Here is a 16,778-nt window from a genome sequence, read left to right on the forward strand (position 1 = left end):
ACTAATTTCTGAGTCTTTTTATTTAATTAAAACTGGACAATCTTATTTACTACTCCAATTAAAATAGGCAATCACCTAAATATGGTTATTTTACATTAGCAAAATCCTAATAATAAATTTAACTGGATTGTTAAATTTAAGTAGGGCAATCTATGACTCCCCATGCTATTTTTTGGGCCTTCAACCAATGATTATTTTCCATATATAAAGTTATAGCTTTGATTTTTTTAATATACAAGCACACAAAACACTCTTATTCTTGTTAATTTCCTGATGACCTAAAAGAAAAAGTTATTCAAGGAAGTATTAAATTGAATAGTTTCTACAAGTATGGCCTACTCTTATAGCCAAAAGTATTTCTTTAAATCTGACTTGTTCCTTTTGAATTAATTTGCTAGGAAAAAAAGTCCACTGAATATGTAAAAGTATTTTTAGATGCAGGATAGAACAACAGATCTCGTTAACTCCTATTTCTACTCAATTCAGTTCTCACTAAATTGAATTTTTCACTAGTACGGTATGTTTAGGAAGTGTAAAAAACATTCCCAATGAAGCTTTTTTGCTATCAAGTGAAGATGCATCTTAGTATTTCCAAAGCTTTGAGTTAAACATGCTGTTAATGCAAAAAATTGCCCTCTTGGGTTTTCATAAGTTCTCTCACCACAATCAATAACTAGCTAATTTTTACACTCTTCAAACACTGTTCATTCAGATGGTGTGTTAAGTTTTACTGTTAGTTATCACATGCCATTTTGAGATTATTAGCAATGGAGAATAGAGGTAAAAAACTTGAAACTTTGCAATATATAATGGTTTTTATATGTACACATTTATACTGTTAGTATACTGCCTAGCACAGAACTGATGCAAAATTATCTATTAATTTTTCTAAGGATACATTAACTGATGTTCAGAATTAGTCCTGAAAATGTGTGAAGACTATAGAAGGGAGAATTACATGGATTAAAAAAACAAAAAGCAGCTTTAGTTTTTTGCCAAGGAATTTAGCACATTTATGGAATTTGGGGCTAAGAGACACTCTAAAAATCAACGTTTAATCTCTTTACACCTAAGAATACTGAGTCTCCTCAAAATTAAAATGGCTTGATTAAGGGTAATGAACAGCAGAGTCAGAATTAAAATTAAAACCCATGTCTTTGGACTCCTAATCTATAGCTTATCCCTTAAACACCACCAGTTTCTTGGTGTCAAAACGCAACTCAAAAATATGGATTTTCTTTATGTATTATGTGCTACATTTACTAACTTGTATACAATTTCAGAATTCTTGTCAATACTGTTCTACTAATTCCTATCACTGTTTAAAACCCTCTGTATGGCCTTCCAATGTTTACACCTAGTTTCAGCTGTAATATTCCTAGCCACCACAAGGAGGAGATTTTGTTCAAAACGCCACAGCTCAAAAGCAGACAAACCGATGACAAGAACTAGGACTTTACTCTCAAATTCATCCATTTATTTTAAAGTACCACTAATTAGTCACTATGCTAATGGAAACTCTTCCATATTATCTGGTTCTTGCATAGTGTAATACATTCCAAAGCTTTATAAAATGTGATCTAAACTGTACATTTGAAGCAGGCTTTAATGGAAAAACTAATTCAAAACAGGCTCAAGAAATGTACAGAACAAGTAAAATCTTGCTTACCATTTTTGCTTCTGACTGTACTGGTTGAGGGGAGGAAGGACCTGGAATTCCTGGAACACTAGGCACCATGGTGACTGGCCGAACAAGCTATGCAAAATATATTAACAAATAATTGCTAGAGGATATATTCAATATGAGATTTGTGCTATATCTGCACAATGGTTATACAAATTTGAGAGTTCAGAATCAGAAAATTGCAAACCCTTATTATCTACTGTCCTGATTTATCTTTTAAAATTTGTCAATTTCCATAAAAGTTCACAGAGAGTGTCCTTGTAAACAATTCCTGCAATAATCAAAGTACCATGGAATTACTGGACATGTGTTTTCGTACACATATATTCCTAAAGAACAGAAATCTGTGTTAATAATTGAATTCTACAAATCTAGTCAAAGTGAAACGGGCTGAATAAGGAATAAATTTCTTAAAATTAAAAATACAAGGAAGAATTTGAGAAACTTAACAGAAGACCATGAGGGAGGGGAAGGGGAAAAATAAAAAAGTTAGAGAGAGGGAGGCAAACCATAAGAGACTCCTGGATACTGAGAACAGACTGAGGGTTGATGGGCATTGAGGAGGGCACTTGTTGGGATGAGCACTGGGTGTTGTATGGAAACAAGGAAAAGAAAATTTTGAGAGGATGGAAAAACATTTTCTAACCAATTAATTATGTTTGTCTTGAATGGTATATGCTGTCATTATAAATATGAATGAATACACACTACTAACCCCTAGTAAGTATTTTTTTGGATTCAGTTTCTTAAACCAATCAAGCAGCCCTAGATCAGTTTACAGAGTCTAAACCTCAAACTTACCGGGACTGCAGCTGGAACATGCACATTAGAACTTGTAATTGATGCGGGAATAGCAACAGGCATGGTTTGTCCATTAGGAAGATGCAACAGAAGAGGAAATGGGCCCGGTACAGGACTAAGAAAAACAAAAGAAGAATAATTAAAGGTAAGAAATCCTTATCAGCCACTCCTAACAATATGAGAGTATTTTTACTCCTATTAGCGTATCATTTAAAAATAAATTTTCTAACCACTGCAAAGCAAATTACAAAATTTTATTATTTTTAGTTGTATTCTAAATACATAATGTATATAGCAGTGTGGAGAAACAACAGGTCCAGAAAAACAGGACAATCTCCAATATGCTGAATGAGAAAAATTCTTATCAGAAGGTCTTGAGGGTCACCTGGCTCAGTTGGTACAGCATTTAACTTCTGATCAGGTAAGTTGAGCCCCATGATGAGTGTAGAGATTACTTAAAATGTTTGGGAAAAAACCAAAGTCTTGACATATGTTTAAGAACTGAAAAAAATGTCATCTGCTGGAGTAATTTTATGTATTCTGTGTGAAATAGCATGAAAATTAGAGACCACCTTAAATTCACATTCAATGCGATTTTTTTTAAAAATTAAGTTTTAGATATTTATTTTCTATTAGATAACACTAAGAGAAAAAGACAACCCAAATACTTTTTCCAAAAATCAAAGCATGCAGAACATGAATAACATACACACACAAAACTAAGGCCACAATTTGAATTACATGTCGTGGGAAAAACTGTGACAAGAAAAACTTGATTCATAAACAGTTCAATGACTGGCCCAAATCATCACTTACACGATTGGCCTGTTGGAGGATGGTGCCTGGGTGATCACAGTACTTGAGGTTGGTGAAGGTACTGCTTGCTGAATAATTACACTGGAGTCAGAACTTGTAAGCAGCACGTTGGGAACCTGTAATGATGCTGGACGAACGATAGCTGATGTGGGCTGTGCAGTTTGTGCCAATGGTACCTCCTATTTAGTGATGAAATAAAAAAGGGTGGGATTTAAAATTATAAGTCAATCCGGGGTGCCTGTGTGGCTCAGTTGGTTAAGCGTCTGACTTTGGCTCAGGTCATGATCTCGCGGTTCGGGAGTTCGAGTCCTGCAGCAGGCTCTGTGCTGACAGCTCGGAGCCTGGAGTGTGCTTTCAGATCCTGTGTCTCCCTCTCTCTCTGGCCCTTCCCCTCTCAAGCTCTGTCTCTCTCTCTCTCTCAAATAATAAATAAACATTAACAAAACATTTTTTTCATTATAAGTCAATCCATGAAACTTAAAAGTGAACAGAATATAACACACTTCTAAAAGCATCTACACGCGTCGGGCTCTGTGTTAACAGCTCGGAGCCTGGAGCCTGTTTCGGATTCTGTGTCTCCCTCTCTCTGACCCTCCCCCCTTCATGCTCTCTGTCTCAAAAAAAATAAACGTTAAAAAAAAAAAAATTAAAAGCATCTGCAGAATAATACCCTCCCCCAAAGTAATGTCCAAAGTTATTTAAAATTTTACAAGCTAAAGTTATTAAAAAGAAAATTTTAGAAGTAGCTAAAAAGCGTCAAATATAACGTTCATATTTGAATTTAAAAACACCTAAAAAAATAATAAAAATAAAAACATCAGAGTGGTGTTTTTTTTTTCTCCCATACTACTTGTTTTCCTATCAATCCAGAAACAGGCTAAGTAACTTGGCTATGATTCCATGAACATTTCTGAAAATCCATGAGAGACTGCCTAGTCCTACTCCATCATTGTACTGTAAAAAGGGGAAACAGATCCAGAGAGACTGATACAAATTAGTAATAGAAATGATTAAAAAATTTTAATACAAATGTTTGCTACCACAATTTATTAATGTCAAAAGGTCAAGTAATGTTGATATCCTGAATGTAAAATAATTACTGGAGTGAAATCTTTGCAAATTAAAGAAAAACACAGAATTTGTTGAGTTAGCCAGGACCTTAAAGATGGTCTTTTCCCCAGTTTTACAGATTAGGAAGAGATTAAGAGCTTTACCTAGAACTCCTTTTACTAGTTAGGGTAAAAATTGGGTCTACTGTGTTCTTAGAATTGGTCTTTACGCTGCCTCTTATTATCAAAATCTTATTTAGCTACATAGGAAGAAAAGATCAACTAGTACTATTGGAACTTCATTTATTCAACAAGTTTGAGAATTTATAGCATGCCCTCAAGGGCTACTGGGAAGAAAGAGACAATTAACAAGTAGAACAAGAAAATTCCAAATAGTAGTATGTTATAAAATAACAGTACAACATAATAAATCATGAAAGATTAACTGAGGGAAGGTTGGGGTTGGCTTACTTTAGATAGCATACATAGAGAGGTGAGGTGAGCTTTTCTGCAAAAAATGGTGCTGGATGAACAGATACTGAAAGGATAGCCGGAGAAAATTCTATCTAGGGAGAGGGAAGCGATATCAAGAGTAATGTCTTTAAGGTAGGAAAAAACTTAGAATATTTGGGGAATACACCAGAGTGGCATGAAGTGAAGGTCGAATGGGCAGGCAAGCTCAGATCAATGAGGCCTTATGAAAGGACTATTAGTTATCTTAAATGCCATGGCTAACCACTGAAGGATTTTAAGCAGGAAAGTGATTATATAATGTATTAAAAATAAAGCTACCTATAGAATATTGGAGATGGAAGTAGAAAGTCCAGTTAGAACTAATTATTAACAATCCAAGTAAAAGATGATGGCTTGGGACTAAAGTGATGACACTGAAGATCAAAGAGGATAAATTAATATTTCAGAAAGTAAGTCTGATAAGATTTGCTATTGGTGTTGGTGTGAAGAAAAGGAAGAAATGAAGGATTCTTGACTTGAGCAACTCAATGGGATGGAGAGAAAATTTACTGAGATAGGGAGAATTATGGAAAAAAAAATTAAGAGTTCTGATTTAGATGTATTAAGTTTAAGATGTCTTTCAGTCATAGAAAAGGAAATGTCAAGACGGGAGTGACAGATGAATATGGAAATCCAGGAGATATCTTGGTTGATAGAAGTTTGAGAGTCATCAGCATGTAGATGGTTTTTAAAGTTATGGTCTAGGTGATCTCACCTAGAAAGAAAAGTGAAGAGGGCCCAGAATGGACTTTAACAAATTGGCATGGCTATGCCCTGCCCAGGAGGAGGCTAATGACTGAGGGAGGAATGTAGCAAGGATTACTCCTGAAAGAAGCTGAAGCAGCAATGAACAGGGAAAAACCGTTGAGTGTGAAGGGACTGGCACGATCTTTAGGAAAAAAGATATTCATATCAAAGAGTTAATAATATTTCCTGTAACTGTGATAATGTGGAAACCTTTATGTCCAAAAAAGAACAAGATAATTAAATACATTAAGATAATGATAACGTACAACCATTAAAAATTATGATTTTGTGCGAATGTAACTGGTATAGCCGCTCTGGAAAACAGTATGGAGGTTCCTCAAAAAATTAAAAATTGAGCTACATAATGGCCCAGCAATTGTACTACTAGGTATTTATCCAAAGGATACAAAAATGCTGACTGAAGGGGCATATGCACCCCAATGTTTATAGCAGCACTATCAACAATAGGCAAATTATGGAAAGAGCCCAAATGTCCACTGACTGATGAATGGATAAAGAAGATGTGGTATATCTATACAATAGAATATAACTCGGCAATCAAAAAGAATGAGATCTTGCTATTTGCAACAATGTGGATGGGACCAGAATGTATTATGCTAAGCAAAGTAAGTCAGAAAAAGATAAATATCATATGATTTCACTCATATGTGGAATTTAAGAAACAAAACAGATGAATACAGGGAAGCAAAAATAAGATAAAAACAGAGAGGGAGACAAACCATAAGAGACTCTTAAATACAGAGAACAAACTGAGGGCTGCTGGAGGGGTGGCTGGGTAGGGGGATGGGTTATGGGTGATGGGCATTAAGGAGGCACTTGTTGGGATGAACACTGCATGTTATATGTAAGTGATGAATCAATAAGATTCTACTCTTGAAACCATTATTACACTACATGTTAACTAACTTGGATTTAAATAAAATTCTCAAAAAATGAAGAAAATTATGATTTTGGAAATTTTCTAATGATGTGGGAAAATGTTCATTAATGTTGATTTTGTATATTTGTATAAATGCATGCATATATCTAGGAAAAAATGTTTCAAAATATTAGTATTTCTTATCACTCAATTATGGGCTAAGAGGAGATTTTGGTTTTCTTCCTTATATTTTTCTATATTCTTAAAGTTTTTATAAAGAGACTCACTTTTATAATTAGGAACTGAGGAAAACACCCCACAAAACATCTAAGGTCAAAGCCATGTCATCCTCTGCCATGACAGTAATCCATTAATCCATTTATGGTTTTAGAATAAAATAATCTACATAGAAACACTGTCAATGCTTCTTCACTGTGCCACACATAGCACCCCATGTGTTCATTAGATGTGCTTATGAAAAAAAGCAATGAAGAAATACTCACAATACTGGTTACTCAACCCATACTATAGCCCAGAGGATCCCAAATTACCAAGGTATTCAAGATCCAGGAATAAGCCCTAAATTGCCTACAAAAGGCCTGTACTAAGACAGTATCACCATCACCTCAGTTGGCAGTACCAAAGACCCATTGCTGAGAATGAGTATTGCTTTAGCCCTTAAAAAGCCTAAATAACCTTGGTTCGAGCAATTTTTAGTAGTAAAGATAAAGCTGTCACTATATAAGAGCAGTGAAGAATAGGGGCGCCTGGGTGGCTTGGTCGGTCAAGCGTCCTACTTCACCTCAGGTCATGATCTCGCAGCTCCAGATTCTATGTCCCAACCCCCTATGTCCCCAACTCCTCCGCTTGCACTCTCTTTCTCTCAAAAATAAACATTAAAAAAAAAAAAAGTAGCAAAGAATAAAATAACAAAACCCAGAAAAATTAAGTTTTTATAAATTTGTGTAGCCTTTAAAAAATAAGTTTTATTTAAAATGACTGCTGTCCTCCCCTATAATTTTTCTGTGTAATAAAAAGCCAATTTTTTACAAAAGTGACATCTTCTTGCCCTGAAATTTCCATGAGTATTCACAGGCTTTTACATATAAGACTATTACAACCTGACACTCAATTATGTACAACTTATTACATTAACATTTTATGTAAGTCAAATACTAAACTTTACTTGGGGTGATTTTTTTACACTAAGTTTCTATTTCTACCAAAAATGCAAATTTCTAACCTTTTCATCACTGGTAGTAGATTCTGGGTGAGGTAAAGGACTATCTTGGTGAGTTGTTTCTACAACAGAGGGCTCCTCAATTTTGCTTCTTATAATGGGTGTTGCAAGAGGGGATAAATCTAGAGGCATCTAAAATACAAACGTTAAAAGAAAATGTTAGGAATTCCAAAATGCCAATCAGCATTTCTAAAATAAGAAAGCAGGAAGTGTCAGCTATGATTATTGTTCTGTTAGAAGTACTCTTTTTTTTAATTTCATGGTTAACAACATACTTTTTTAATGTCGTCTTCTGAGGCTTTCTTGAATTCATTCTCAAATGGACTTGCCAATTCATTAAACAAACCCACTTCTTCACAGTTTTTCAAGAATCTTGTTGGTGTTGGGGTCTGATCTGAAATAAACGTCAAGAAGCAATCACATAGATTTAAATATCATGCAGGACCCGAAAATATAGCTAGTAAATTAACAAATTAGCAGGACTGGTTCAATCAGCTGTTAATTCTCTTTGGAAAGACCTCTTCCTTTAAAGCAAACAAAATTTGGTTAAGTTTTTGTTGCAGTTCAAGATATTTCCTCCAACTTTATGAACCATAAAAGTATGAAAAAAGTCCTTCTTCTTCCTTAGTCCAGACCTTCTCTCTGAGTAGAGTGACAAGCATCTTCTACTCAGAGATCAACTATTATCATTGTTTAAGGCAGTAAGAATTTTAAAAATTTTACATTATTAAAAAATTGTGATTGTTTAAAATACATGCAGTTTGGGAAAAACTAGGACTAGAGCATGTATCTTCACTCTAGCCTGGCCCTTCCACTAGTGTTCATAATCTATTACGAAAGCAAGCTTAAGATAAAACAGAATTTTTAGGAGGTAGATCAAAATACTACAAAAAGAAGGTTAAAACAAGAGCCCTGAAACAAAAACAAACCAAAACAACAACAACAACAACAACAACAAAAATAACCAACCCCCCCTCCTTATTACTATCTGCTAAAGCCAATTTTCTATTTTACTGCATTTTTCAAGTTTGGAACAAGGGGCTATTTAAGAGTTACATATTTATGTAAAGTTCTACCTTAATTTCTAGGCAGTAGAGGAATAGTCAACTCTATTTTCTCACAACTTGGAATATTTTAACTATCCTTGAATATGTACTTATGCTATGTACATTAACACATATACTGGTTATAGAATAAATGCCAGTTAAGGTCCATGTTGAATAAAAAATAGTATTTTTATGGACTCTGCCTATTTGGTCTCCTAATTTTCCAGGCTATTTATTCATACTGACCAGAGTTGGTGGCACACTGAAATTCTATTCACATTCTATGCATTTTAACTTACAGGTTGTATTAGGAATCTAGCCTAAATTAAATACATGTATAAGGATGAATCCTGGTTTAAGATTTTGTAAGATTAAAATTCATGTATTTGTTAAATACTGTGTCCCCAGAATGGGCATTACTTATTGCTTCATCTCTGCCCCACATATATCTAGAGTACTGATATGCTTACTACATATAAATATATTTAACACTAAAATGACCTACATGTCACACATATTATGTATAATGTAAGCCTATTTCAAACACTACTAGTATTATCTAAATTACTGAAGAGACTCTCTCTTGCCATCATTTTACCTGTTAGTCTACAACATACGTACCCACTAACCCTCAAAAGACTTCTATAATTCTATTACAGTAAGGGCTCAGAATACTCATATCAGTTTAAGTCCATCATAGCTGAATTAGTAAACTGAATATAAAGCTGACTCTTCTATTCACATGCAAAAGGTCTATCTCACCTCAACAGAAGGCTCCTAATTTGTGTTAAAGGGAGAGAAAGAGCTTAAAAATAACCATGTTTTATGCATATACATTATTAGTGAGTACTGGAATGATGAAGCCTGAGAAAAGAAACATCAACACAGGCACAGTTCAAACATCAATGGTTTAAATATGATATGCAGTGGCTTATGGCTACTGACCATCAAATATATACCACACACATCATGCATTATACAGTAATGCTAAACTACTTATTTCAACATATGTTAGTAAAAAAATGGTCAAGTGCTGTGTTTGAACATGTTCTATTTTTCTACTGTAATAAAGGTAAAGCAACAGGAAATTTCTAGAAACCAATCTCGAAACATTTTTAAGTTGAAAATTTCCAGACATTGCTCTAGGGCAGGAAGTTTCAGACAAGCAAAGACCTTCATGCCTAGGAGAGTGAACTGTCCAGGTTGTTGTTACTTTGTTTGACTGCTTTTTTTTGGTTCTAGCTCTTTAGATCTGATGTATACCATTTTAAAGAAATGTATAGCTCATTCTTCTCTGCTTCCTTTTACGAAACTAAAGATACACTGAGCATTCTCTCTTTCATTTTTCCTAGTTTTTGACAAATTACCAACTTTTTGTTACCTCAAATTTTTTCAGTACAAAAATTATGATACTGAAAGTACAGGAAAAACCATCTGCCTCATTATCTCTCCAGAGCACTGCATATGACAATTTCTATGCTGGGTATTAATTTCAAAATATTCATAATATTCAGATATCAGGGTTAATTCCAGACTTACAAGCAGTATAACCCAAACTTTAGAAAAGAATAATTTAGGGGTGATTCTGAATACTTACGACTTTGTGGTTATGACACAAAAGGGTCTGAAATTTATATAAATATATTAAGTTTTATATGAAACTTTGTTTTCTTATCATGATACTTATAAAATATAGAAAGTGCAGTAAAACTATGCGTATTATGTGTGTGTCCATACACATAGACGTGTGTGTATATATATTTAAATACCAAAAAAGGGGCAGCTAATACAGCATGAGAGGACAATAAAACAACGCATGAATTTTCTCTTTTCACATATTGTGAAAGATATTCATCTGCTTATGTAATGCTGTATGTTCATAGGCTCAAAACACAAGAAAAGCAAATACTGAATTTAGGCCCCTTTATTGAGAGTATTTTACTAACACAGATGTTTTAGTCCCAAAAGAAATATAAACAAATTCTAGTGAGCAAGTCAGCTAATTGATCTCTCTCCAACAGGAGGAGCTTGATCATTTCCTATCTTCCCACAGCATTGTAAACCAGGTGTAAAAAGCTAAAAGAAACACTGACTAAACATCACATTAGTTCAATTATCAATTAAATGTAAATTCTGGAGATGCTATAAAAATGCTCCTGGGGTTCTAAATTAACTTCCACAAAACTGACATTGAAATCTACATTTGAAAAACCACACACAAAAAAAGTGAAATGAATGGTCAGAAGGAAACATGAAAATGTAATGGGTAAAATACATGTTGCCAACATTTACTGTAAATGAATTGGAATATCACCAGACTATATTATTTACAGAGAATACACAAAAATTGTGCACATTCCAGGTGAAATATGTATATAAGCTATTAATAAAAGCATATACTAACCAGCCACAATGACACTGTCATTACGTGCTGGACCAAATTTCAGTGTCATCTCATGTTTATGTTTATGGACAGCCAAATGATCCTCGTTGGTAAAACGCTGTGGCAAAAAGTTTTAAAATATAGTTAAGATTTTCAATTTGATCAAATAAGTAAAATGATAAGGAAATTCATTTCCACAACATGTAAAACCACCATTAACAATGAAATAGTTTGTTAACTATAAAAGAATCTATTGTTAGTATAGATAAACACAGAAGACTTCATATAATCATAGAGAAACCCATTACCCAAGAATAAGCAATACTGATGTATTACTAAGTCACAAAACTCATTTGACTGAGGCAAACTCATAAAACCTGAGGCAAAGAAACTTCATATAAATTTCATTTGGATACTAAAAACAGACCACTACTGTTTTTTTCTTTTTTTTTGCTTTATCATAGTAGAAATATATATTCCACGGTACAATGACTTCTGAGGAAAGCACTGTATTGACCCAGACTTCAGGTTACTTACCACTTTTAAAATGAGAATTCTCTTATAAAAATATTATTCCCGGACAAATTAAGAAGTAAATCAGATTCTTTATGTTACCACGTTAAAAAAGAATGCTTTTGTTATAATCCAACAAAGAAATAGCAACCAATATAATAAGCTAGTTCATTTTAAAATAAAATTATGTCTGGACATCAACCTTTATGAAGATGCTCCTTATTGAGCAACAATTATAACTGAAAATAGGGAGCACTTATATTTTATTTCAGGACAATAATTATAAAATGCCACATTAAGAGATATAAACTCTCTGTTCTACATCCTTATAAACGGGAATGTTAAAATTATACATATTTGAACTCAGTTCCCCTAAACCATCAAAATGGATTCCTTCTCTTGTAGAAATATTACTCCTGAATAAATTAAGAAGTAAATCAGGTTCTTTATGGTAAATCTGGTTACCATATTAAAAAAAAATGCTTCTTGTAATTCAGTGAAGAAATAGCAATCAATATAACAAAGCAGTTCGTTTTATAATCCAGCTCTTTCCCACTCAAGTGCTATCTTACTATTGCTTTATCATTATAAGAATTACTCCCAAATTTGGAGGAAGAAGTAGCTGTCTTTTCATAGACTGCTGAATAACTGCTCTTAGAGAATGAACATACATGTAGAATTTACTAGCACATTTAATTACCTTACATTAGAATTTTAAATATACATGTATTACATTCCACACTAAAAGTACCTTAAAGCAAGATTCACTTTATGTCCAAAGAACCTAACAATGTAATTTCTCCCATGAAGGCAATAATTAAACATTTGTGAATAAATGCATTTTGGTAGAGGTCATAATTAACAGATAAGAACATGGAAAGTTATCTCCTAGGAACTCATTCTACCACTATCCCCTGCCTGGATTGGTTCGACCACAAATATCCAAATCAAAGAGCAACTACATATAGAATTGCACAAATTGTACAAAACATGTGAAAATGGCACCAAATTTAATCCTAAGTAAAAAAGAACAGTTAAAAAAACCCTAAAAACCATTTAGGATCATGTGAATATTAAAAGGGGGAGAACAAGAAATATGAATTTATGAAGTCTCACATATGATCTACAGATCAAATTTACCAAAATGCTATTTATTAAGAGATTTTTGATCAGATATTATTGATGTACATGGATAAAATACATTGAAACTGGTACCTGATATAGGGGAGTTGAACCTTAGCTATCACCTGAGGTAATTTATTTACCTTTAACTAGAAACCTAAAAAAAATGTCAACAGTCATCTTGTCAAAAGGAAGTCACCAGGAAAGGACAGATATATCTATAGATAGATGAATATATATCTATGTATATGAATGAAATAAATTATTTTTTCAACAAATGCTTATAAAATAGCTACTACATGCTAAGTTAAAATTTTTGCAAAATCTATTTGAACCGTTGTCTGAGCCAAATTAAAAAGTTTATTTTGAAAGTAAGTATTATAGAAAAATTATGACACTACTAGTAATAACAACATACTGAATTCATAATTTCTTTCTCCCAGGCAATTCAGAGTACAACCCCAATGCAAACTGTTACACATGTACACAGTATTTTGCTAAACAACAAGGCTTTGAGCATACAGCTGAATAAAATGGAAAGGCAGTCAAGAAAAGTAGGATAAGATAACCATCTCTCTTAAAAAGTTAAAAAGGGTAACCTGACAGATGGAAGGGAGGTAAACCAGTTGCTTCTATAAGGAATTTAAGCTCTGATATCTGAGAAATCTGTGTTTCTAAGGCTTGAACACTTACCAGAACTAACTTCCTAAGAAGTCAGTCATTCTGCATTTAATACATGCATTCACATCCATGATATAGATTATTAACAGATTAAATAGGTACAACTAAGTTATAAAACCATCAGACCACTAGCTCATCTTTCTTTTTTACTAGTTGAAGAAATCTACTCAACATCAGAAAGTTATACACACATACTCACATTAACATACCTCTAAGTGACACTTTAGACTGAATAAAATCAATCTTAATTTCCTTTGCAAAACAGCTTATAATGTATAAACATTCTACCGAAGATAATTTTCAATGAAAGCATCACCAAAAGCAAAGCTATTACCAATAAAATAGAAGAGTTCCCATGTTAAATGAATCTTTCACTAAATTATCTCACTTTGTCTCTTTCACCAAATTCAGTTGGAACATCACTTTAAAACAAATGCAATGAATGCAACTCTTTCTGTGAAATACATAATAGTGGCATATAAAAACATTTTTTAATTTTTTTTTTTTACATTTTTTAAAATTTATTTTTGAGAGACAAGAGCGAGACAGAGCACAAGTGGGGAAGAGGCAGAGAGAGAAGGAGACAGAGAATCTGCAGCGAGCTCCAGGCTCTGAGCTGTCAGCACAGAGCCTGACGTAGGGCTTGAACTCACAAACTGCGAGATCATGACCTGAGCCAAAGTCGGACGCTTAACTGACTGAGCCACCCAGGCGCCCCTAAAAACATTTTTAATAGCAACAGTGAACAGTTAGTATTCTCTGCACTGATTTCTACTGGTCTCCCTCCAAAATAACAATATCAACAAAATATGTTTTAAGAAATTTAAAATCTATTTGAAAATTTAAATTCAAGTGCACTAAAGCTAAATTTCAAATTTGGAACAGTATCAATACTTATGACAAAAAATAACTTGTACTACATTACCACCACCAAATTGGTACTTCTAAAATCAATTTTTATATGAATTTTCAATTTCCTAGGAAACACTAGTCATAAAAAATTCTGAGAAGTGTAGATTTATAGCTTTCTTGAATTTATAGAAAAATGAATATCAAATATATCTCCAAAATATATGTCAAATCAGTCTATTTCTCTATATTTCCACTATTAGCATGTAGACAAAGACACCATTATCTCTCACCTAACAGCTGTCAGTCTACTCCCCGTTTGCACTCTTAGCTCAGTAATGGCTTTTCATCACTCTGTGCATAAAGCCCAAATACCTGATCACAGTCGACAGAGTCCTATAGAGTAGGACTCTTTTTTTCTACTTGACAGCATCTCTTACCCTTATTTATCCTTGTTGGTCACTACGTGCTCCAGTCACAATAGTCGCCTTTCTGTTTTTAAACACACCCAAACCCTTTCCCTCCTTAGGACCTTTATATTTGCTGTTCCTTCAGTTTAAAAACTCTTCCTCCAGGGTCTGCTCCCACATTTTCACGTTTTAATTAAAATGTCACCTTATCAGAGAGGCACAACCTGTCTAAATAGCACCAACCCTGGTAATTCCTATCTTTACCCTGGCTCAGCATCATCAGATATCAGGCAAATTAAGATCATAATGAGGTACAACTACATCCTCACCAGAGTGACTAAAATTAAAAGACTATCCAAAACAATCTTCAAAAGGAGAAAGAACTAAATTGGTGAACTTCCCTTTCCTGACTGGAAGCATTATTATAAAGCTAGAGTAATTAAGATATTGTGGTACTAGCATAAAAGTTGACAAACTGATGAAAGGAACAGAGTAGACTGCTCAGAAACAGACCTACAGTTACACAGTGATTTGATTTTCAACGAAGGAGTTGAAGCAAATTAATAGAGAAAGAAAAATCTTTTCAACAAATGATGCTGAAAAATCACATGGAAAAAAGTGAGCTTGAATTCCTACCTCACACCAGTATATACATATACAAAAACGAGTTCAAGATGAAACAGAGACCTGAATGAAAAAACAAGCTTTCAGAAAAATAAAGGAGAATACCTTTGTGACCTAAAGGTAGGCAAAGATTTTTTAGACAAGATTTCTTAGAAAGCCACAACCATAGAAGAGAAAAAGTTAACACATTAGACTTCACTAAAATTAGAAAGACTTGTTCAAAAGCTTTTATCATGAAAATTAAGATGCCAACCAGACTTAGTAGAGAAACTATTTGACAATGGACTGGTATCCAGGATGGCAACCGTCCAACAAGCACACGAATAAGTGCTCATCTTTTCATCAAAGAAATGCAAATTAAAACTATAGGATATACAATAAAAATGGCTAAAATGAGAAGACCAACACAACACCAAATGTTGGCAAAGATATGGCACAACCAGACCTCTTATACACTCTTGGTAAGAATGTAAAGTGGTGCATCCATTTTTGGAAGACAGTTTGGCAATTTCTTAAAAAAGTAAATACATATCTATCATATGATCCCACCACTACATTCCTATGCATTTACCCAAGAGAAAAGAAAGCATTCATCCATACAAAAGACTTGTACACAAATATTTACACCAGTTTTATCTGTAATAACTGAAAACTGGAAATAAGCCAAATGTCCACATTTAATAATGAAATATTACTCATCAATGAAAAAGAATTTATTGATTACATAACATGGGAAATCGCAAATTAATTACGTGGAACAAAAGGTGCCAGATAAAAGTACAGACTGTATGACTCTATATAAAATTCTAGAAAATGCCAACTAATCTATAGGGATATAAGGCAGAATAGTGGCTTACAATGGTAGGAGGGATAACAAACGGAGGGATCACAAATGGGCATGAAGAAACTTTTGGTGTGATGAGTGTGTTCACTATCTTAAATATGGTGATGGTCTTATGACCATATACATGTTAAAACATGAAATTGTACATTATAAGTATGTGCAGTTTATTGTATGTCAAATTATGCAATTTAAAATGTCAACTAAAGAAAACAAATAACAACCAATGAAACACAAATGCTTATTTATGATCTACAGTTTGTATCGTTAAGTACTCTGTAATTTGACTACACATTAAATTTATCCTTTTACTGGTGTCTATAAAGTTAGAATTATCATAATAGCAATAGATTAATAATGTAATAGCCTGTTAAAAACACTGAAATATTATTTTTTGAAACAATGCTGATTTTTCTGAAAATACTTTCACACATGCTCTGTAGTGAAAATGTTAGACTTAAGTACATTAAGAACATTAATGCATTAGTGATATTGTCAGAGGTAAGAATTTTATGAGTTCAGCAAGTAAAATAATTTTCAAGCAAGATAATGTATATTTCATTTCCCATTAAGCAAATT

General features: G+C 33.4%; 1 protein-coding gene across 8 annotated transcripts in view; it reads right to left on the bottom strand.

Annotated features, from left to right (window-relative positions):
• Window positions 1-16,778, bottom strand: part of ATF2 (activating transcription factor 2) — an 81,282-nt gene that overhangs the window by 32,473 nt on the left and 32,031 nt on the right. For 7 of the 8 annotated variants that reach the window (XM_043577095.1, XM_043577096.1, XM_043577099.1 and 4 more), the window contains 6 exons: window positions 11,181-11,277; window positions 8,006-8,124; window positions 7,734-7,862; window positions 3,302-3,480; window positions 2,486-2,600; window positions 1,670-1,756 (listed from right to left, as the gene is read on the bottom strand). In XM_043577095.1, the coding sequence (XP_043433030.1) occupies window positions 1,670-1,756; window positions 2,486-2,600; window positions 3,302-3,480; window positions 7,734-7,862; window positions 8,006-8,124; window positions 11,181-11,277 (726 nt within the window). The remainder of the gene's footprint in view (window positions 1-1,669; window positions 1,757-2,485; window positions 2,601-3,301; window positions 3,481-7,733; window positions 7,863-8,005; window positions 8,125-11,180; window positions 11,278-16,778) is intronic. The other variant, XM_043577102.1, reaches the window with a different exon arrangement.

Source organism: Prionailurus bengalensis, chromosome C1, assembly GCF_016509475.1.
Source record: "Prionailurus bengalensis isolate Pbe53 chromosome C1, Fcat_Pben_1.1_paternal_pri, whole genome shotgun sequence".
In the NCBI taxonomy this organism is placed as follows: domain Eukaryota; kingdom Metazoa; phylum Chordata; class Mammalia; order Carnivora; family Felidae; genus Prionailurus; species Prionailurus bengalensis.